General features: G+C 39.2%; 1 protein-coding gene across 1 annotated transcript; it reads left to right on the top strand.

Annotated features, from left to right (window-relative positions):
- The first annotated feature begins 1,202 nt into the window (after positions 1 to 1,202).
- On the top strand, positions 1,203 to 23,350 carry myg1 (myg1 exonuclease). The gene is made up of 8 exons (XM_053315452.1): positions 1,203 to 1,529; positions 3,096 to 3,208; positions 8,080 to 8,239; positions 9,951 to 10,100; positions 13,458 to 13,580; positions 13,913 to 14,094; positions 22,850 to 23,080; positions 23,174 to 23,350. Exons 1-7 carry the CDS (start codon positions 1,245 to 1,247, stop codon positions 23,037 to 23,039), a joined length of 1,203 nt encoding a protein of 400 aa, XP_053171427.1. The 5' UTR covers positions 1,203 to 1,244; the 3' UTR covers positions 23,040 to 23,080; positions 23,174 to 23,350.
- Positions 23,351 to 23,598: the final 248 nt, after the last annotated feature.

Genomic DNA, 23,598 nt, shown 5'->3' with positions numbered 1-23,598 from the left:
CATAATAAAATAACCTACAAATAATATATAATATATATTATAACTTTACTATTATAACCAAATTTACAAAACAGTTGAACAGCCTTAGATGTCTTAAGAGAAATTAATGACTTTTAAAAATATTATGTCTCAGTCTTTTTCAGATTATTTTGCAAGAAGCTGCTGTTTGACAAAGTTTTGCACCATGTTCAATATATGAATGGTTTAAATGTGATCACAATATGTATTCATTGTATTTTTTCCTGAGAATTATATTCTAGTCAGGGTGGAAAAACCTCTGAAGCAGCAGAAAAACTGGAATTACTTTACTGCAATTTTCATACTTTGCAAAGTTATCCAGTGGGTTGGATAACCTTTGACACTCCTAGCCCAGAGCCACAGTAACCAATCTATCTATCTAATAGTAGGCTACATACAGTTTTAGGAGCCTGGTGTTTATGACCAAAATCATTTCTAGTTAAACACATTTCAACAAACAAAACACCCTCATGTATCAGACCTGAGGGGTTTGCGGCCTTGGGCAATTGCAGTTCAGTAATTCAGTCAATTCCAGATAATTTGGCATAAATGATTTTAGTGCTGACTCGGGTATATTATCATTCAACACCAATATTGCTTTTGTACATAATATTACTGTTTTTTCACTATGTTTATTACACAAAATATTTGTTTTATTGTTTCTGTACCTATTATTTATTGTTCTTTATTCTTTATATGGATGTTCTTCTATTTTTGCTATCCACTTGCTGCTGCAACAATGTAAAATATGGGACTAATAAAGGAATATCTTAAGATAAGATAAGATATTTCTTTATTAGTCTTATCTTATCATATCTTATCTAGTAATTGGTTTTGTTGTGATACTTATACATGTTTGTCCATTTATATTCAAATGGTTCATTGCTTTGTACGGTAGAAAGGTTAAAATACTGTTCTTAAAATATGCAGCAGCCAACACTGTGTTTCAGGGTGTGTGACGTTTCTTTCACTGCCTGCAGCGTCCTCTGGTGGTCTGATAAAGGCAAGTGACAAGTGTTTTCCACTTTCCATAAAATCTCTTTAATAGAAAACATGACGTATACCAGTTATTAAGTATTTCATTATTACTACAGGAACCTTTGAAAAAAACATACAAAAAATTGCATAAAATAACTTGCAGTTTGCACACACAGGCACACCACATCCATATCCGGTCCGACTGCCTAATCTGTCCGCCACCGGTGCGTCGCGGGTAAAGTGTTTGAATGTGGCGTGCGTGTTTAACAGCATTTAACTTCACAAAAAACACACATTACATCCACACAACCACGCCAGCACGCCTTTTACGTCTATTAAACTCACAGTGGGACTGCTGCTTGCTCTCTGTAGACGTTAAGTTTACTCGCATTGAACTGCGACACATGTCAAGTCAACCAAAGAAGCTCCGCACCGACAACATGACCGGCACAAAGATCGGGACCCACAACGGTACCTTCCACTGCGACGAGGTGCTGGCCTGCTTCTTCCTCCGCCAGCTGCCTCAGTATAAGGTGGGTGCAGTGTATTGAGAGGATGGCCTTTATTTAGACTCTTATCTGCTGCTGCTGCTGCAGCTGTGATTTACAATGTGTTATAATTAGTAACTTCATTTTAAAGCCTTTTACTAAAACCACACAGTTGAAATGGTTCTTCAGTGTGTCTGCATTGGTTGATTCATTTGAGGAATATTCCTTTTTGTTCCTCTATCATGGTGGACCCCTTGTTATATTATAACACACCAAGTGGGGGTGCTGCTGTATAGATAGATGGAGCGTCCAGAACCATGAAATGCACCTATAATCCCCTTGTATTATGTCACCATATGCTTTACATTTTATGAGAAAATGTCAAAAGAACAGGTCAAATATCCATAAAACACTACACAGACACTATAAACATGCTCCTGCTGCACATTCCCCTGTAGGATCATATACTAAATATCTTGTCTTAATATAAAGTGGCTTGAAACTGATGAGTATTAGAAATCGATAATATCAGATATTTTTCAGATTAAGCAGTTGATTGGAGTGTATGCAAAATATTCAATTACAGTATTGAATGTCCCATCACAGTTTTATGAAGCCCAAAGGTGGACAGCTTCACGTTTGAGTTTCAACAATGAATCAATTAGTTGATTAATTTGGCAATTTTGATAATAGATTAGTTGATTTGAGTCATTTTTTAAGGAAAAAACTCAAAATTCAGTAATTGCAGCTTCTGAAATCTGAAAATGTTCTGGTTTATTTAGTCCTCCTTGACAGGAAACTGAATACATCTGGAGCTTTAGTGGACAAAAAAGACACTGAGGATGTCACGTTGGCCTTTGTAAAACATTGATTGACATTTTTCACCATATCTTAACATTTTATGGACCAAACAAATAATCGATTAATCGAGAAAGTAGCCAACAGATTACTCGATAATTAAGATAATCATTAGTTGCAGCCCCACTTAAAATAGCTTGTTTTGTTGTACAAGCAGTCAATAACCCAAAGATATTAACTTTACTGTGATACAAAACAGAAAAATCAGAATTTATTTGAGAGGAAGGATTGGGGATAGTTTGCCTTGATAAATAACGTAACTAGTTAATTGGTTGTCAGAATTGTAATTGAGTAATTTGTTGTTAAACTAAAGGGTTTCTGCTCTTCATCTGATTTCCCAGATATCTCTCTAAAAGGTACACGACCCAAATAACCTAAACGCCACAATAGGAATGGGTGATATAAATAAAATCCTCTATCACATTGTTTAGAATTTTAAATAACCAAATGGGACACGCCTTTTTAAACATTTTTTTATAGCTAATCCATAAGTAAAAATGAAAATGACTGATTTGACATGTAACTAAAGTTCAGAGCTCACAACAGGCGACTAGCCTGCCACTAGTGTGTTCAATCAGATCTGCTATTTTGGTGTAATTAGTGGTCTTGGACCATTGTTCCACGTGGTCCACTAAACCACTTGGTTTTAGAGGCTTATGGACCAAATTGAGATGTTTATCTTGAAAATGTTCTCTCCCACTCTACCAATTGCTTGATGATAAATTATTGCAAATATTTCTGTTCATTGCCCAGGATGCTGAGATCGTTCGGACCAGGGACCCGGCACAGCTGGCAGAGTGTGACATTGTTGTAGATGTAGGAGGAGTGTTTGACCCAAAGACGCATCGCTATGACCATCATCAAAGGTACAACACTAGCAGTAAGATGCTGCATAATTTGCATAAGCCGGATTTGATTTACAGACTGGCTGATGGCAGCTGCAGACAAGGATGACAACCTACATGTTGCTAAAGATAACTATAAAGTTTTTGGTTTCGACAAACATGAGGAGTGGGCTGTAAGCGAATATGTTGTTCATCACCTGCCATTATAATCATTGTGGTTTTATATTAGTACAAAGATTTTCCCAAATCAATACTAAATTAATGCTACAAAGCTGTTTCTAAGTTAGATTTCTCACAGAGTAATTTTGCGACGATAAAGGTCAGGAAATGTTTAGGATACCAAAGGGGTTGCTAACAAGTGGCTGTTGGTAAGACTTGTGGAGCAAGGTAAGCAGAGATGAAGGCTGGTCTGTTGAGCGGGCCATTACATTCAGATGAAGTTGCCTATCAAACCAGTGTAGGCGAGCCTGCGAAGACAGTGTAGATATAAGGCTGGGACAAGCCTCAGAGTATCTGCTCTTTGCTTGTGTGACAGTAGGATTCAAAGGCAGCCACTTCAAACTACAATAACTGTTGCATCTAACCCAGTACGACGGTGTGTTATAATGTGTTTTTAATCATTTTTGGACAACAACGAGGTCTACAGCACAGAGGTATAGGATGCACACACAATACATATAACTAGGATGAGTTCATTGTTGGTTTGGCTCTGCACACATTTGTTGACAATAAGAAAAATATAGCAAATTGCGAGCCTTAACCTTTAAAAGTACATCGAGATAATGATGTTGTCAGACAGCTCAGTAGATTTATGGAGGCACAGCCTGATACCCACTGCAGGGCCTAATGTTATGTTAAAACATCATGTAACATTAGTACTGGAATGCTCACCCAACTTTTGGAACATTTCACTGTGTAGTTAAAACTTTGTGTCACTCATCTGCTTGCTGTTACATGTTTTTACAACCATCAACATGTACAGTGTTTAAGGGAAAAAAGAAAAAACAACTGTATTCAGTTAATTAGAGAAAAACTGCCCAAACTACAACCCTGTAAAAGAGCAGAATATGCCTCCACATCTGTGCTGCAGAACACAGGTGTAACTAATATCATTAACGATGGCTTGTTCTGTTTAGATGTGCCAGTAAGCCATGTCATTGAGCCAGTCACAATAATTAGTCTTATTAATTACACCTGGGCTTTTCATGCTATAGCATGTTATAGTGTCTGCTGTGAAAAATAACTATTGTCTCGATTTGAAGAAGATTTTTGCCGCTGATTATATTCTACTGGTGTATATATCGGCCATTAAGTAAAAGAAATTGCAGTGCAGAGAGGACAAATGTGTTTGTAATTTACAAAAACAATGTCACTATTAATTTAACATCATTTGTTAAAAATACTAATTGATGCAGCTTTGCTAAAGATACAATATATTTAGGATTAGGAAGACAAACGTATATTAGTTTTTGTTATTTGAAAATTAAAATATTAATATGTTAATCCACAAGAGATTGTGATAAGGCCTGTGTTTAGTCTAAAACATCTTATCACAGAGGTATACAGACATTAATGTTTTTAGTCCTGGATTTAATTAAACACTCTACTTTCCCCTATCAAACTCTAGATTGTAAAATCAAATGGATTTCAGACCTGGTGCTCCTTTTTGTTGCCCGCTGTGCCAAGTATAAAGTATAATTTTCATAAGCGGGGATCCCTCTGAGAATGCTCAAATTCCCTAATTGCATGAGTCAGGAAAGAACAGGCTTCAAGTTTTCTGCTAAATTTGCTGCCAAACTTCTTTCCGATTGATTACATTCACTCATGTTGAGTAATCGGCCCATTCCAGGTGCACTGACAGCTTAAAGTTCTGATGATAATCAGAGATATCTGCTATGACCAAGGTGATAAAGATATGCCAAGGCTCTCTTCCTGGCAGGCGGTCAGTGATAATTAGCGCTTCTTCAATTGAACGCCCCCCTGTTGTTTGTGCACGAGGCACAGAGGCTGCCACGACACTGTCAGGGGCCACAGGAGAATGTGGTTGTCACTCACATGCACAGATGGGGGCAAGATGGTTGTGATGGCAAGGATGCATTTAAGTGGGCTGGCGTGCTCGAGGAAGTCGGAGAATGAGGTGAAAAGAATGATTGGTGTCCTCTTTTCAATAGCACTTCTTTAAACACAGTGACAATGTACAGATGAAACTGACAGCAAAAGCAATACATCAGTTATTAATGTAAAAAAAAATACTAAGAGCAAAAAAGTATCATGGCGTTTTGGGAAATTCACTTATTCACTCTCTTACCTAGAGTTAAATGAGAGGATCAATATCACTCTAATACCTGTCTGTTCAGTAGGAACTATTTCTTGTCTGGGTGCAGTGAGCCTGGAGAAGTTTGCTATTAATCTTTTCATGTAACTCTCTGCAACAAATCGAATGTGTATTTCCCCAAAATGTTGAACTATTCCCATAAAGACAGGTCATGGACAAGAATCCTTCTTGGTTACTCCTGGTCCCCCATGACCATGAGGTAGACCATCATGATAACACCAAAGTTGTTGATGAATGTCATATTTAATGTCAATCCATCCAGTATTTGTTGTGAAATTTTACTTAAAGCAATAAATGTCAACCTAGTGGTGGTGCTAGAGGAAAAGTCAGGGCATCATCAAGATACGTCAACCTGGGGCCGTGAGTGTCACTGGCAAATTCTGTACCATCCATCCAATAGTTGGTGAGATATTTGAGCCTGGACTGAAGTGGAGGATGACCAATGGAAAATGATTACAGACATTGATACTGGTTAAAAACACATCTGGTGCAAAATGTTAAATGCCATCACTACTGCTGCAAATATTAAATTCTTACAAGAAGCCGTTCTCCAGGAAAGGTAGAAGTTAAAGCAACAAAGACCCAAAGACAATTGCAGTTTCCGGAGTGCTCTTATAAATCAATTTACTTTACTGTACTGAAAAGCCACAGTGAGCTTTAAATTAATTAAAATGGAACATCCCCCGCCATCTGCCTCTCAAAGGAGGACACGAGTAACCAGACCTGAGTTTCTCAATCCTGTTTGGAATTTTCAGCGATGAAATATTTTAGTTGGACAGGACCATTTCTTTCTAAAGCACAGAATTATGCAGGGTGGAGATTGGACTATAATTCATCAGCAGGCTAAAAAGGTCATGAACTGACTGAAGAAAAAAGTTTAAAAAAAAAAAGAAAAAGTAGTCAGGGAAGCTTTGATCGTGGCTAAAACATTGTATGAACTGAATATGTACCAAGGTTACTGTGATATAAGTCATGAGTAATAAGTTAAATGTAGAGTGACTTACTTAGACTATGCTGTGTTGAAATAGTCTGTCTGTCCTTGAGCCTGAATTTCCCATCATTCTGAGGAACCACTGGACTCTTTAAAGCCATTAGTATTCTTTTCAAAAAGAGCTCAAAAGCCATTGACTCTTAAATAAGGAAATTAATTCCTGAATCCTAATTTTGCTCACCCAGTGCTCATGATAATCAGATTCATGCCAAATAAAACCAACTCTTAGTTTTTGTATTTTGCTTTACTCACTGACCTTGATTTAGTTCTGTGGCAAGTGATAGTCTGCTACGAGATGTAACCTTCGATTTCACACAGTTCAATGACTTCTCTTTTGGTATCTTTTTCAGGCATTCTCCATGTGTCTCTGCCATTTTCATCTCGCTCAATCATTCAATCTCCTGATTATTAGCATAGAAATGCCTCCACATGACCAATTAGCCCTTTAATGGCTGTGATTACCCCCCACTTCCCTAGCATGTCACTCATTCATTTGACGGTCTGTTATCCGCTGTGCTGCAGCCCAAGCATCCTTATTAAGCCTGAATTAAATGACCAGCAGTGGCTCGGTGCTGGAGCCCACCCATCTCAGCACGTGGCTGAGGAGAGACCTCTGGTGGCTTTTATTTATGTGTGCTCACGCTTGCAAACACGCCTAAGCTTTCTCTCTCGAGTCGATGCAAACGTGCTCTGTGAAGCTGAATAATACAGTAGCTGATTTCTATCCAGTCTCTTTATTGATATCTGATGCATGTCTTCCAGTAATGTACAGCATACATCTGGATACAGCATTTTATTGAAGAGGTTAGTTATTGGACATTCTCTTTATGAGCAGAGCACTAATGTTTAACAGCCCAAGCTGAGGCTTAGGTATTGAGTATTGGATATCATCAGCCTATAGATCATGCAGTGTTTTAGTGGTCATATAAGCTGTTTTTCATTTTCTTTGTATGTCAGAGAAATGATTTTCTTTGTGTTGTAAAAATATTGCTATGATGCATGTTGTCATCATATGTACACAAACAAGTTCAGTTCAGCTCATAATTTTCTTTTAATTTTAATGTATTTACATAAACTCAGAAGTAGAAGTATAGTAATGTAATATATATTGTAATATGTGTTATTTTTTTAAGGTAGGAACTGGAGGCAAAAATAGGTTTTCTAATCTTAAATCAACACAAATGAATGTAGCATCACCCTTTCAACAAAGCTCTTCTTACTCTTCACAGGAACTAGTAACAGTTACTCGGATCATATTATTTTATATAGACATTGATTCAGTTAGTCTAGATTAGAGTCTCTAAAATGTTAGAAATATCAAAGAAGTTTACAAAGCCTTAGGTAAACAACTTGAAAACACCTACAGTCAAATAACCCCAAAAGTCTTGACCTGTTACACATAGACTGAAAAGTTTGGCCATTCAGGACTGAAATGCAGGTACATGAAAGGAAAAAGTATCTCTTTAAAACCATCACACATATAAATGTAATCAATGTGTGTAGTATATTATCATAGTGTTGTCTTTGGCCTCTGATAAACAGATTCTCTTCCTTCTCTCTGCTCAGGACTTTTTCAGATAGCTTCAGCAGTTTGTGTCCACAAAAGCCATGGGTGACCAAGCTCAGCTCAGCTGGTCTGGTTTACCTACACTTTGGCCGTCAGGTTCTGGCCCAGCTGACGGAGCTGAAGGAGGATGACCGGCAGCTGGAGGTGCTCTATGACAAGGTGAGATGAGAAAGATGACGTATTTATAGCTGGCGGCGGATTAGCCTTTATTGTGCTCGGTCCGCAACACAAAAACTTCATTGGAAACATGTTTTCAACTGGCTCATTTATTTAAACACAATGAATTTCCATGTGGAGCCAGGAGACAAAGGGCAGAAAAGTCTGTTAAGAGGTAAAAAGGAAAGCCAGCTTGAGAGTTACATGAGTAATAGGACAAATACCCTACAACGCCTGCACAGATTCCCATAAATATCACAGGAAGTGAGGAAATAATACATAACCCAATGGAATTAAATGACACTTCTTTTTGTGCACTTGTCTACGGGGGTGTGGGGAGGGGGTGCTTTAAAAATGGAAACCATGCAGTCACTTTTATTCAGGAAAAGCAGAATGTTAATTAAAAGTTTAGTTGGTGGCATTTTGCCTTCCTCAGATGGTTGGCAGTGGAGAGTGACCAGAAAAAAAAAGAGGAGAGAGACAGGGATGTGACAAAGTTCCTCTGCCAGATTCAAAGTGAGGCCACTTCAGTTATATTTAATGCGTTTTAGACAGCCAGGCCAGCAGGAGGCCCGGCACACAGAACATTTTGATGGCCAGGCACATTAAGCCAGCCAAATCTTAGGTCACTTATTAACTCACATTATCATTGGCCTTTTGATGTGTCAGTTTGTTTAAAGCCCCAAGTAATCATTTTACTTGTAGCTGGGGCTTTATTTATTTTAGGATTTTCATGTCTAGTCCTCAGCCAGTTAAGAAAAACTGATCTGTATTTTTGCCCTAAAGCTTGGTTCCCCTTGTAAGCCACTTGCAAAATGTCAAGTGTTTGATGATTGACCTTCTAATATACTAAGGAGATGACTAAATACTTCTCTGCTCCTCCTCTGCTTATTTTTGGAGTTTTGCCAGTGAACTATAAAACAGCAGCGATTTGCAGATTCCTTTTGGTTTAAAGGGGACCTATGCTTTTTGTGGTTTTCTGTTATTTATATACTGTTGTTTAAGTTTGATACCTATATTAAACATGATCAAAGTTCCAAATCTGCTACTGTATGTAGAAATACTCCCTGCAAGTGAAAAGCCAGGTCCTCAACCTTAAAAACAGGAAACACCTGTAAACGGTGATGTGTTTTGGCATATGTAACTCTGACTATAAAATGGGGATCTGAGTTTTGCATGTCAGTTCTTTTGGCACAAAAAAGACATGACATAGCCTCCCAAGTGACCGAGTCGGCTGTGATGCAGCCTTCGGAAGCTAACCAATCAGAATAGAGTGAGCTCATCTGAATGGGGCTATAATGAGACAGAAGCTAAAACAGCCTGTTTCAGACAGAGGCTGCACTGAGGGGCAGCATGAAGAACCAGTATAAGATAAATAAGGAGTTTCCTCAACTGTGAATCATGCTAAGCTACTTTAGGGTAGTCCCAGAAAAAATAGAGCTGGAAATGAGCATAATAGTTCCCCTTTAATGACCGAGTTGTGCACTTTAGCCTTCAGTAACTGCCCACACACTATGACCAAATGGATTTCAATCAGGATAATGTAATCCTAGTACATTTCTTTCTCTCGAAAGTCCTGCATGTATTGAAAATGGGAGGGTTGACAGTCAGTGCTTCTTTTTTTAAGAACAAGTATAAACATAAAACAGCTGATTTCAGTGTCATTACAGGTTCATAACCTCCCTTGTCACATCTCTCTTTCCATTCACTGCAGCTGTACGAGAACTTTGTGGAGGAGGTGGATGCTGTAGACAATGGCATTTCACAGTGTGATGGGGAGGCTCGCTACAGCATCTCCAGCACGCTGAGCGCACGTGTCGGCCACCTGAACCCACGCTGGAACAGCAAGAGTCAGGACACTGAGGTGCCTGTGTGATTGCGTGCGTGCGTGTGTGTGTGTGTGCATCTGTGTACTTGATATTGAATCAACCTGGCCTGTCTCATTTTGCATTATTGTAACACTGATGTAGCACTTATTATATATCAGGTTGATGGGATTAAAATGCTAATCTTTCAAGCTAAAGCCACAGATTACATTTAATGTCTGTGGATCTGTATCTGTCATATAGGAATATTAATATGGAACATTATCTTTGAGTTTTGTATTTTTAATATAATGTTCAGATGACATCACAAGGAAGGAAAAACATTTTAAACCCTTCAAAGATTTATCTGGTGGGATCATCTAACAAGAAGATTAGTTCATGGTTAGTAGTTGGGTTTAACTTTAGTGTCAGAATATGGATTAGATTAAGATATAGCAGAGGGGTAATGTTCATGGGTGAACTCTGTGATTGTCGTCCATAGACAGTATATAAATATGGACCACACGTCACTACTTCCTATCGCTATGCAAAAAAGAAGCCAAAATATCTCCTTTCTGGGAGCTGCCATCTTGCTTGTGTGACGTTATTTGGAGCCAGATACTGTGCAATATAGTTGGACGGTGGGATAATGGCCCTTAGCCATCCTGCCATGTGGTGAAAGTTTGTGAGCAGTTGTCATAGCTGCCAATCATGATGTCACACCCACTATTTTAAATCATCAAATAATAATTAAAAACAGTCTCATCAGAAAAATTAGCTCTTTGGGAAAAAACGTATTTGGCGTGTAGTTTGATCTTTTTAGATTGGCCCATGTCTCTTCTGCTAACATGGATAGAGTGGGATTTTTGACTTATACTGCAGCCAGCCACCAGTGGGCAATGTTTTGGCTTTTCTTTTGGGGAGCTGTGACTGTAATGACATCTCCATTTATTAACAGACAATGATGTTGTCACATGCATAAAAAAGAAATGGTAATAAGAAATTTAACAACACGTTGCATTTGGGATATGTGAGAATGTGTGTGGCCAAACTAACACATGGGAGTTTATATCCGATTTTTATGGATCTGATACAGTATACGTTCATCAGAATATCCTGAAAAAAGTGAATCCCTCTTGACTCATATTTGCTCTATGTAGGCGCCTAACAGCAGCAGGTTTTATTAGCATAAATCCTGTCTGTATAAACTGTTGGTGGCATGTTGGTGTCTCTCAGCGCTCTGTGGATAAATGTGCTTTTATCACTGCCTGGATCTCTGTGACTCATGAACACTCGCAAAGTGAAACACCAAATAACTGTAGTTGTCAATGAAGCTATTGTTTCATGACAACCAAACTACTGCCAGTACATAAACATGTGTTACTACTACTATTTCTCTCTTTGCTTTGCTCTACACAGAATAGTATATACATGTAATATCCAAGGATAGTACTTTAATGCAATTTACTTGAAGCTTCAAGTCACACCTAAAACTGTTGAAAAATGTTTGTGAATGTTCATAATTAAAGCAGCAGAGACCAAGATTACCTGACTTTTAGTCCCTAATATGGATCAAGCTTCAAAAATTATGGATGTTTGATGCTTAATGGCATTCAGTCACATTTTTCATGAAGCCCTTCCTGCATCCTAAATATCACCCACCTTCAAATCCCATACCTCCAGTATGTTATGGAGGGTTTCAGTTAAACAATTTAAAGTCAATGGTGTCAAGTCAACTCCAATAACATCATTAGTGTTATCATTCAAAATTGGGAAAGGTTCCTCCAGAGACACACAGAGGCCATTATACAAGTGTTTTCACAGGCTGAATTAGTACTCCTCATGACAAGTAAACTGACCTTCACTGTGTTCCCCACATGTTGAGAAATGTACTTGTTTGTGGCGGGTGGCACAGTGTACGACCGATGTGCATGCAGAGACTCCTGCAGTTTAGGGGTAACCTGAATTATTTTCTGTAGCTACAATTTGCAGAGGTCCCCTGGATGACCCTGATGAAGGCCACACTGTGAAAAGTGTTGTGCTATACAAGTACAAATGTTGCTGCAATTTACAGATGCCTCCTAAATGCCTTACAAACAGACTATTGGTAGATGCTACAATTTACCAATGTTCGCAAAATGCCTCACCTGCAGGCTATCTGTAGATGCTAGCTAAGTGGCTTGTCACAGAGAAGCCTCTAGTCCCCACTCATTTACTGTAGCATGCAATGCAGACAGATTTTAGCTACCTGGGTTCTTAATTATCTATAATAATCTAATGTAGAGCTTATTTATGGTAAATGCTACTTCATGTGCAAAAACTGTAGAGTGGAATGCGCCTTTAAAAACAGAATTACATCAGGACAAATTAGACCAAAAATCAATATAGTATATCAAAAGCTAAAATATAATGAAAACAATCTAACTCATGACCCAAGGAATATTTTCAGGTAATGATGCACGTACATTTTCATGAATAACCACGGATAAGCTCCTGACCCAAACGCCTCCTGTAGCCTGCCCTGTAGTGAAATAAAAATACAAAATAGGTTAAGAAAATTGTGGTAAACAGTACAGCGCAAACAGTGTTCAAAGGTCATTTTTCTGAAGCGTGCTGGGACAACAGAGACCCAGAAATGGTATAGTGTGGCTTTCCTATCTCTCATTAGTGTAGGAGGGCAATGCCTGCAGGGAAACGCCACCTGTTTTTTGCAGACTCTCATGAGATACCTGCAGCCGGGCTTTGCATATGTGTTGACTATGCCAACAATTTTTGTTTTTCCATTGTTTGTGCTGTCTCAGTGGAGTAGCTGGCCTATTTTTTTTTTTTCACATTTCAGTTCACATGATTATCGTTTTTGTCGTGGCACTGTTATCCAATTTCCACTAACTCTTACTTTTACATTTGTGGGGGATGACTGCTTCAAAAGATCACAAAGTGAAAATATTATGGCAAACAAGTCGAGCGTAGAGTGACCTCAACCGTCGCTGTTTGTTATATTTAAATAACCTAATTTCAACTCCTCCATCCACTACTGTTAAAACTCAGGATCACTGCAGCCCCCTTGATCAGTATCATGTCGATTAGACTTCTGCATGATAGACTGTTTGTGATAGCATGAGTTTGTGCTTGAATCTGTGTCTCTTTTCTCATGTTCTCTTGGTTTCTTGCTCAAGAGACCATGTGAAAGTGAGATCAGGCCAGGGTTTGTGGATGACAGGAAGCTGCTAAAATAATGGTGCATGGCTCATTGGGATGATGGTTCAACAAGACTTAATTTTTGACCATGGCACCAGCCATCTGTTTTTTTCAGTTGTCATAAAAGTGAAGTTTGTACATTATATTTTTGAGTTTATCGTAAAATAATTCTGTATTTCACCGTAGCATTGTATGTATTCACACCAAAATGTCACTAGGAGGGTTTCAAGAAGGCTTTGGTGATGGTTGGGGAGGAGTTCCTGGACCGTCTGGATTTCTACAAGTCTTCCTGGTTGCCAGCCCGCACAGTCGTGGAGGATGCTGTTAAAGAGAGGCATACGGTACAGGACACTCAAATCTAAAATGTACATTTTTAGAGTTTAGAGTTTTCTCTCTCTCAATATGCTTATTTTTTCCTAATCTAATTAAATACTGCAATCAATAAAACAGTTAATTATGGTACATTGTTCATAAGCGCCACATTGGCTTTCTCCCTACTTTCATGACTTTACTGGTATGAGCACTTGCTGAGAAACATGATTAGACAGCTATAAGAAACCCTAAATTACACAGAAAACTGTAGTTGTTGCCTCTCTAATAATGCTGAAGGACTCTCTACCGTTTATCTTTCACATTAGTAAGACTTCATTTCCTTGTCTCCTCTTGTTTCTAGGTAGACCCCAGTGGGGAGGTGTTGATGTTTTCCCAGGGTGGATGTCCCTGGAAGGAGCATCTGTTTGCCCTGGAGAAGGAGCTCAACATAGAGACACCCCTCAAGTTTGTCCTTTACCCTGACCAGAATGGACAGTGGAGGATCCAGTGTGTCCCTGCCGGGCTCAACACCTTCCAGAACAGGTATATATATGTGCTTAACTGCAACTTGATCCAAAGTCTTTTTTTAGTTATATTTTATTAAAGCTTATTAAAATGCAATTTCTGCTTCATGAGGCACAGCTGTGATATCATGCACCCTGCATGAGTTCCCTCGGCACAAATCAAGCATGCAGAACGCGCAGGCATGTTGTGACACCGAGTTGCACACCAGACAGATTTTCAAATGTTGTTGGATAGCACAGAGACAGGTGCAGCTCCAGAGTCTCGTAGACATGTTGGATTGAGTTGAGCACTGATGACTGAGAAGAACCGTGATGTATGATTTCACTTTTTCATGCTTACTGGACCGTTTGACAAGTACTCATTGAGTGTTGACATGACATCCTGTGAGAGATTTAACTCATACTTGGATAGAAATACTTTTGTTTTTATGATGAGGATGATCCTTTAGTTTATGCAGTGTTTCCCTCTCACATTGCTCTCTGTGGAATTGAAAGGATGTAAACACAGCCCACACCTCAGCAGAGCCACCTGAGCCTTTTCACCACATACACTCTTCGCACTCAGGATTTTCCTGATGTCAATTACTGGACCTAAAACAGCAAACTGGCATATTGTATATTGAATATGCAGTACATATTGGTTCGACAATAAGACAGACACTATAATTTACAGCCAATTGCTTAAATGTACTCCAGGAATCTCTCTTTTTAATGAAGGTGAATTTTAATGAATGTGAGTGTAATCTGGGCAGCATCATGCTCTGTTGGGAAAAAAATCCCTCCAATTTAATACATGCCATAGTGTAATCAAGGTCTACTCATAACATGAATTTAAATAAGGTCAAATAAAATGTACATTCTGTAGCTCTATCACTGAGAGTCTCCAGTCCTATTAAACCATAAAATAAGTGCACTTAATTATGATGTGATGAATGTGCTTTAATTGAACAATATAATAGTGAACTAATTATTTTCGTAGTTAAAGAAGACAGCTGCCAACCCTTTAAATACTGACCAAGTCAGAAACATCAGTCCAGTTATAGATCTGGACCTAAATCTTAACAGGAGACTCAAGTTACAACACTTTATCTATCTCATGTACAATATTATTGCTCGAATTTAAGGATTTGTGTTTAATGAATGCATTTAAAAAAGAAAAAAAAAGATTTATCCATGCATTTATTTATGATGCTCTGGATTACTGTACTGTGATGGATAGGTGAGGTTCATTCACACATTCAGGAGCTGCTGCTAGTGTTCTTCTAAGACAAAGAGTGTCATTTTGTCTATTCCTTATTTTCCTCCACCACATGATATCCTCATCTTTTTCATATTCTTTCTCATTGACCTTTTTAAATGGTATAATACATTGTATACCTTGAAAATCAGTATAAATTGTATATATGACTTGACTGACTCTCTGTGCAAGCTCCTGCTGCTGCTGTTGTTGAGTATTTTGCATATTTCTTCCAGTAAGTCTGGCATTTAAACTTTTAGATGCCTCAGCCGTGCTCATTAAATCATATTAATATTCTTGTCTTGTTACTCGTTTCTTAATGACAGCGATGACAAGGCAAAGATCTCCTGTGTGAGATTGTCAGATGATTAACACCTGTCAAGTCTGTGTTTGTTACCCTGGGAGGGGAATTGTTTACCTGACGAGCCTCTCACAGTCCGACCAACAATGCTGCTCCAACAACGTCATCAGCATCCCCACTGGAGATCTGTAGTTGGTCTGTTGTTGACTACTGCCCTAAATCCCAGCATACTACACACATTACAAATGTATGGCCAAGATTAAGTGCTCCAGGCTTATCATGTATCTTCTGTAGACATTTACTAGCTGCACAAAAATCACATTTACCATCTCTACAATTCACAGAGCACATTTTCAATTGTCAGATATTACAGACAGAACATAGCAATTGCTTAGGACAGCTTAGTTTACACTTGGGACACAAAATCTTTTCAGCATCCATGTTGCTTCCTTGTTTTGATTTGGTTGCTGTGCTCCAGGTTTTGATGACTTGTTCTGTTTCATACTGGTCCCAGCTTTCCAAAGTGGTCACCATGGACACTCGGGACGTCAGTATTCTCCCAGAGACGTGCTTGTCGGATGGGCAAACAGCATCCTATATATAAACCCCCACACCTATATTATGCCAATCAGAATTGGGAGAGGGGGCTTCATCCAGCAGTTAGTGTAACTTCCAGAAATAGGATATCCAAAATTGTGCAAGGGTGAGAAAGTAAGCAAGCTTTGAACTTCTCTCTTATATTAAAATGATTATTTCTTCTTCTTTTTCTTCTTCATCTTCTTCAACTTCATCTTCTTCATCATCATAATATTTGGCTATTCTGAACAGCTATAAAACCTACAGATGGTGTCAGACAATAAGTCATACAAACTAATTATTTTCAAGTACACCTGAGCTTTAAAGCACAGGTGGCTGAGGTGGAAGAGTATCAGTTGTGATTTGTGCTTTTTGGAGTAAGGATGAACCGTGGTGCCCTCACTAATGAGAGCATCTTTTAGCTCTCTGCAAATGAGTGGGGATATTACTGTAGGGAATGAGAAGATTGGCTCTCAACTAATGCACTCAGACTGACTCAAGTGTCTGTCTGTATATTCATGTATGTTCATGTCCTAACAGTGAATCAAAGAAAATCGACATATACATTAGTTTGCCCGTCAAACACTCACACGCTCTCACTCCACCTATTTTTGTGCATGATTCTAAAAAGTCTGCAGTGTTTTTGTTTATAATATGTTGAGCAGTTTTTTTCCAGAGTTATTAAATTCTGTAGCAAAAGATAAATTTGTCGTTAAATAAAACTAAATTAAATCCTACCTCATTGCCTGACATACTGTATTCACCTTCAGTTATTTCCCCTGGAGCACAAATGATGCAGCTTTCACTCACATTTTTGGTGGGTGAGTAATTATTTTTATGACCTCTATTTTTGTATTTATCCCATTCCTCCCACCCTCCATCTGATTTTAGGTCGAAATTTGCATCCACATAGAATGCTTCCACCCAAGGGAAAACTTAATAGGAATTGTAATGCGTTATCTAAAAGACAGCTTAAAATTTCAACAAGAAAGCTATTTTGTTTGCACCTGTGACAAGCTGTGACATTTTTTTATATAATTTCCACTTCCTGTATTCAAGGCATTTTGTGTTTGCAGACATTCCCCTGAGAAAACATATTCTATAATCTATTATGAAATTTATATTCATTCAGTGTGATTCTTTATTTATCCTTAAAAGTGAGCTCTCACTCAAATTTACACTGTAGAGTAGACCATACATTTACTAGGTAAACTATTCAGGATTTCCCATAAATAACAATGTATAGGATGTTTTTGAGTGTTAGACTTTGGGTATGTGGGTATGTGGACCCCAGCCAATAACAGTATGCATGGTGAGGTCAGGCTGGATGTTGTGGGGCTGTCATGGCTGACACAACTCTGCAACATCATGCAAGAAGGGGGACCGGAGGGTGTGTTCCAACTACAGGGGGATCACACTCCTCAGCATCCCTGGTAAGGTCTATTCGGGGGTACTGGAGAGGAGGGTTTGTCGGAACTGTGGACCAGCTCTACACCCTCTGCAGGATCCTTGAGGGTGCATGGGAGTTTGCCCAACCAGTCCACATGTGTTTTGTGGACTTGGAGAAGGCATTCGGGGTATCGGACCCCCTGATACGGGCCGTCCGTTCCCTGTACGACCGGTGTCAGAGCTTGGTCCGCATTGCCGGTAATAAGTCAGATTTGTTTCCAGTGAGGGTTGGACTCCACCAGGGCTGCCCTTTGTCACCGATCCTGTTCATAATCTTTATGGACAGGATTTCTAGGCCCAGCCAGGGCATTGAGTAGACCCGCTGCTCCTCCGCGTTGAGAGGAGCCAGATGAGGTGGCTCGGGCATCTAGTTAGGATGCCTCCCGGACGCCTCCCTGGTGAGGTGTTCAGGGCACGGGGAAGACCCAGGACACGCTGGAGAGACTATGTCTCTCGGCTGGCCTAGGAACGCCTCGGGATCCCCCGGGATGAGCTGGACGAAGTGGCTGGGGAGAGGGAAGTCTGGGCTTCTCTGCTTAGTTTGCTGCCCCCGCGACCCGACCCCAGATAAGCGGCAGAGGATGGATGGATGGATGGATGAATGGCAAATACTAGTGTGTTAACATTGTCATTGTGAGCATGTTAGCTGCTGTGTTAAAGTACAGCCTCACACAGCTGCTCGCACAGCTGTAAACTCTCCTTTTTCAATTTAAAGGTCTAAGAATAGGTGTCATATCTTGTACAGGAGGTAAAGATAAATATAGAAAATGTATGATTTTGAGCAATAAAAGTCAAATTGATTTGACAAATGGGATACCCTGTTCTTGGCTTGAGAGTTCACTATCACAGCAGATGGCCTCTACACCACTAGTCCACCTGACCACTATGTTCTTTAAATGTCTTGTTACCTCTGACAGAATGTGCCCTTATGCCTTTATCCTGGTTTTGACACATCTCATTACTGATACAGCACAGGTTGCTTGAGAGCAGGAGGGGACTTCCTGTGCACATTGTGATCCTGATCTGACCAGCAGCTGCTCTGTTACATGGCTTCTATTTTCACCTATTCTGTGAGCTCCCCTTGCTCCTGGCTCTCCCATTAGTTTTTTTTCTACCTCTGGCGGTCCCTTTCTCTTATGTACAGTATTTCTGTCTCTGTCCTATAATCACTCGCCTCTATTTCATCACCTTCTATCCTATCTGTCTTGCTGTCTTCCCATTAATCCTATTCCCCTCCCCCTCCCTTCCCTCATCCACCCTCTTCCTATCTCACCTTTCACACTGTCGGCCCCTCCCTCTCCTCACCCCTCTCGCTGCACTTTTTTTCCACTCTGCTGCAGAATCTCATCAGGTGGCAGTGCTTTCAACTAAAAAGACAGGCACCTGTTTATGGATCGCAAAGCACTTCAAAGATTTAATTTAATGCAAACATGGCGGTTGGTGTGGAGCTACATGAGAACAATGGTTTGTGAGAGGGATAAAAACACATTGCTCCAGATGGCTCTTTCTATGGGTGGCCTGCTTCTTCCCAGTAGGCATGTGCCGACTCTGCAAAAGGGGTGTTGTTATCACCTGTGTCCCTGCTAATGCACCTGGGGGGACAAAAGGTCTATTTTTATCAGTGTCACTTGCTAAGGAAATGTGAGCAGGGAAAAGGAAGAGGGGAGTGGAAGCAGTCCTTCCTTGGAGATGTACTGTGTAGAATAATATAATATGAACCAGAAAATATATGTCTGAAAAAAGCACCAGTGGGTGTCAGTTATCTGCTGTGACATCATATATTAAAGGAGGGTTTAAAAAAAGGACTGGAAAATTTAAATTGTGGTGACAAAGTATTAATACTAAGATAATTCCATGTTATTTCCCTTTACAAAAAAAAGAATTAGATTATTCTCTTTTCTTTCTTTGTGATATCAGTTGGTTCAATCACTGGTATGGCCAATGCAGGGTGACAATGTGTGAAGTGTGTAAAATGTCTTAACACAGAGATATGTGCATGATTTGCATGAATTATGAATCCACAAACTGCAGGACTATATTTTTGCATATGAGCAAGTGTCTCTTGTAGTCGTCTGAGAGAACATTTGAACATAAGGTCCAGGCTCTGTACATTATCCTAAATACATGCAGTTGATTTTGACATTTTTTATTGACCTGATATCTCCTGTATATCTATTCTGAATATTTATTTTCTCTAATGCACTAATTACCAATATATGTCTGATTGTGGTATGGTAAAGGTCTTTGGAAGGGTTGGGGAGGGGGACTTCTCACATGTGAAGTTAATTTCCTAATTGTAGGCTTATTTTTAGACTGGTCATCTTGAGAATCAGAGCTTTCTGACCTGTCATAACAGCAGCAGTCATCCCCCTCCTACTCCTTTCCTCATTACCAGCCCTGTTGACCTTTCCTCTGAGCTTGTTTTTCAGCCATACTGTGGAGCTATCGATTGGTTGTTTCATTTAACACGGATTAGTGGTTCGCTATGCTTTCCTCCCTGTGTTGTCTTAATAAAGATAAAATTGTGTAGATGTGAGAAAAAATGGCATGGAGAGTAAAAGAAGAAATTATTTACACATACACATCAGGCATTTAAAATGAATAAAACCCATGCACATGACTAATGCTGATTTACTGTTTTAATTGTCTTATTATTTTTTAATATATAGTATATACAGCCAAGATTTCTTGGAAACCAAAATTGAATTGAATTAATTGTCAGTCTGTGATTATTACAGAATGTTTTGTAGTAAAAACCTTTTGAAAATCTATTTAGGAATAAACCTTACTAAAGATATATCAAAACTTACAAATAAAGAGATCAAATCTGACATCCCTAAATGGACCCTCCTCCCACTAGATATGAGTAATAGAATAGAAATAATTCAAATGAATGTGTTGCCACAGCTTCTTTATCTCTTCCAGTCATTGCCTCTAGAGGTACCCCAAAAACAATTTGATGAGTGGAATGCCTGGATCTCTCGTTTGGAACAATAGGAGACCTCGGGTTCAGTTCAAGACACTACAGCTGAAAAAAGAGAAGGGAGGAAGAACTTTACCATGCTTACAGGATTATTATTATGCTGCGCTATTGAAACCCTTAGTATACTGATGTGCTCCAAATTATGAATCTAAATGGAAATGCTTACACAGATATAAATTCCAATACAATCTGTAATAGGAAATAAAAGCCAAGCTGAAAGACAACAGCTTGAATCAATGAACTCTATTCACTCTTCAGTTATGGTTTAAGGTTTTGAGGAAGTTACAAATAGAGAAACAGGCTAGGGTCTTGAATTGCGTAGCATATGATCCAGAATTTGAACCTGCTAGATTGGACAGGGGCTTTAAACAGTGGGCTAGTAGAGGTATCGCGTCTTTCTGTCTCAAACAGAACATGTCAGAGTTATGAGTCAATTTCAGATACATTTGCACTGGAAAAGCAGGACTTTCATAGATACCTGCAAGTCAGTGACTATTACAATAAAAAAAATTACAAATCAAGGAGAAGGAATACCTTTGGATTTCTATATTTCATGATGCATACCAAAAAAAGACAATAAAAAGTTGGTCACAAGAATATACGGAAGTATACAAGCCTCTAAAAATCATTCTACGATCCATTAAACAAAAATGGGAGAGGGAGTCAGAAACACAAATATCAGAAGAGGTCTGGATGGAAATATCTGAGACACAAGCGACCACTGCAAACTCAAGATCGTTGAGAGAGTTCGGCTAGAAGAATGTAGTGAGATTGTTTTATAACTCCTAAAATAACAGCACTGCAAACAGGCGCACAGAGCGGAGGCTTCTTTTGGAGACAATGTGGAACCTCTATGGCTAATCACTTTCATGTTTTTTGGGCCTATCCAAAAATCCAGTCATTCTGGGGGGAGGTGGCTACTGAGATAAATAAAATAATTGGGGGGGATTTAGATTTCTCTTTTGTTACTTTATATCTCGGTAAAGTACCAGAAACAGTCCTACAGAAGGATAAATACTTATTGAAGATACTTTTGGCAAGTAGTAGGAAAGCTATAACTAGGAAATGGTTGCAACTAGATCCTCCAACATTGGACCAGAAATGTACTCTATGGAGAGACTTACTTTTGTTTTAAGTCAGTTTAGTTGGAGAAATGTACTGAACGCTGGGAAAAATTGTGTATACACCTTGAATAGTATGACATTAAACAATGATGTATGCGTAAAAGAATACTTTGTAACACCCATGATGATATCATGTTCTTTGTATATATGAAAAAAAAAAACCTTTGAAAATCTAATACAAGAAAAAAAACACTTTCCTAACTTAAAACTGCTAACTCGTGTTTGACAACTGTGTCACTTCCTCTCTGACAAGTTTCGACTTTACCGTACAGTTCCATAATTCATCAAGCATGTGACAGGGAGGGTGAGGAGCTTGATGTTGCCATGACATTTTTTCAAAATGTGAAGCGTTTAACAGTTTTGGAAAGGTGAAAGGTGAGCGATGTAACGATAAATTAAGTCAGCATCTAAATGAAAAATTTCACAATATATTAATACTTTGAGTAGAATAGTGGTATGAGATAATGGAGATAATAACCCCATCAAGGCAAAAATGGCCCACACATACATACACACACACAAAAGAGAAATGGTATGTGTTTGAAACGATCTGAGAGGATGTGTACAGAGGTGTATGCCACCTGCAGTGGGTGGTAAATGAGCTTCTCTATTTTTATGAATTTTCAGCCTCGGAAGGTCAGCTCGTAAACCCTTGCAGAGCCAATCTTTCCCTCACGTTGTAAGATTGCCTGTTGACTACAGTGCCTCCACATGGGTCTTCAACCATTGTGCCAATATGTGATTTTCCACATTACTGGAGAAAAATAAAGCAGATTTATTAGTGGTCTGTTTGCTGGGGTTGATTGTAGTGGTGCTATGTGCGAGGGTTACTGCAATTTACCTTTTGATGAAAGCAATTTACCTCACACCCTTCTATCTGTGAAATCTCTATGCAAAGCTATGTTGAAGAAAATGTTTGCCATCATTAAAACACCATGTTGAAAAGGAGTTGAAATGTGCTCTTTTATATGCATTTTATGATAGCTGTTTTTCTGGTTGTGCCTTCCACACAGTCTGTTTTTCAAAGTGGTGTGTCAACAGGAAGTGAGCAGCTGACCACACAGTGTCTGTAAGCCAACTTGCCCTTCTGTCTTCCTGTCCCAGGCTGTCCCTGCTAGAGGAGTGGCGCGGCGTTCGCGATGAAGCACTGTCGAAGCTCAGCGGGATTCAGGGATGCATCTTTGTCCATGCTGGAGGCTTTATTGGCGGGAACAAGACCCAGGAAGGAGTCCTGGAGATGGCCCGTAGGACCCTGCAGGCCGCTGTCCAGTCGCCTGCAAACGGAAGCAGCTGACCGGTCAGAAAGGACAGCCAACCGCACATTTTGTTTTCTTGGTTAGTCTTTAGAGAATAGCAAAGATTAAAATGTTAGTTTGCAGCACATTCATTTCAGCCAGGGCTAATGTTGTTTTTTTTCCACCTTGCCAGGATGGGAATAGTATGGAGATGGCAGCCAACTAACCTTGGACCAGTTCCCCAAATACCTATATTCCAAAACATAGGCTCACCCTTGAATCTACATGTTGACACATTTCTCTTCTTCTGTCTGTCTGTACCTGTAAATGTTTTGGTATTCATTTGCAATAAAAGACTGTTTGGATTATATTCTTGTCTTTTGTAAACATTTCAGTATTTGGTAAGATCCAGCAATAAAGAAATTATTTTTCAAATTCTGCTCATATCTCTTGGTTTTCACCTTCAGCTAAGGTAATGTGATGCAGTCTGGCCCACCATCTACAGCATCTTCAAAACCTGTGAATACCATGGCCTTACCTTTCAAGGGTCAATTTATAGAGACACAGAGAGAGCGGTTCATCCTTTCATTTCCAGCATGCTTACATTAACTGTCGCAC

This window comes from Scomber japonicus, chromosome 3, assembly GCF_027409825.1.
Source record: "Scomber japonicus isolate fScoJap1 chromosome 3, fScoJap1.pri, whole genome shotgun sequence".
NCBI lineage: Eukaryota > Metazoa > Chordata > Actinopteri > Scombriformes > Scombridae > Scomber > Scomber japonicus.
The sequence above is the reverse complement of the archived record's forward strand: the minus strand, read 5'-3'. Positions and strand labels throughout refer to the sequence as shown.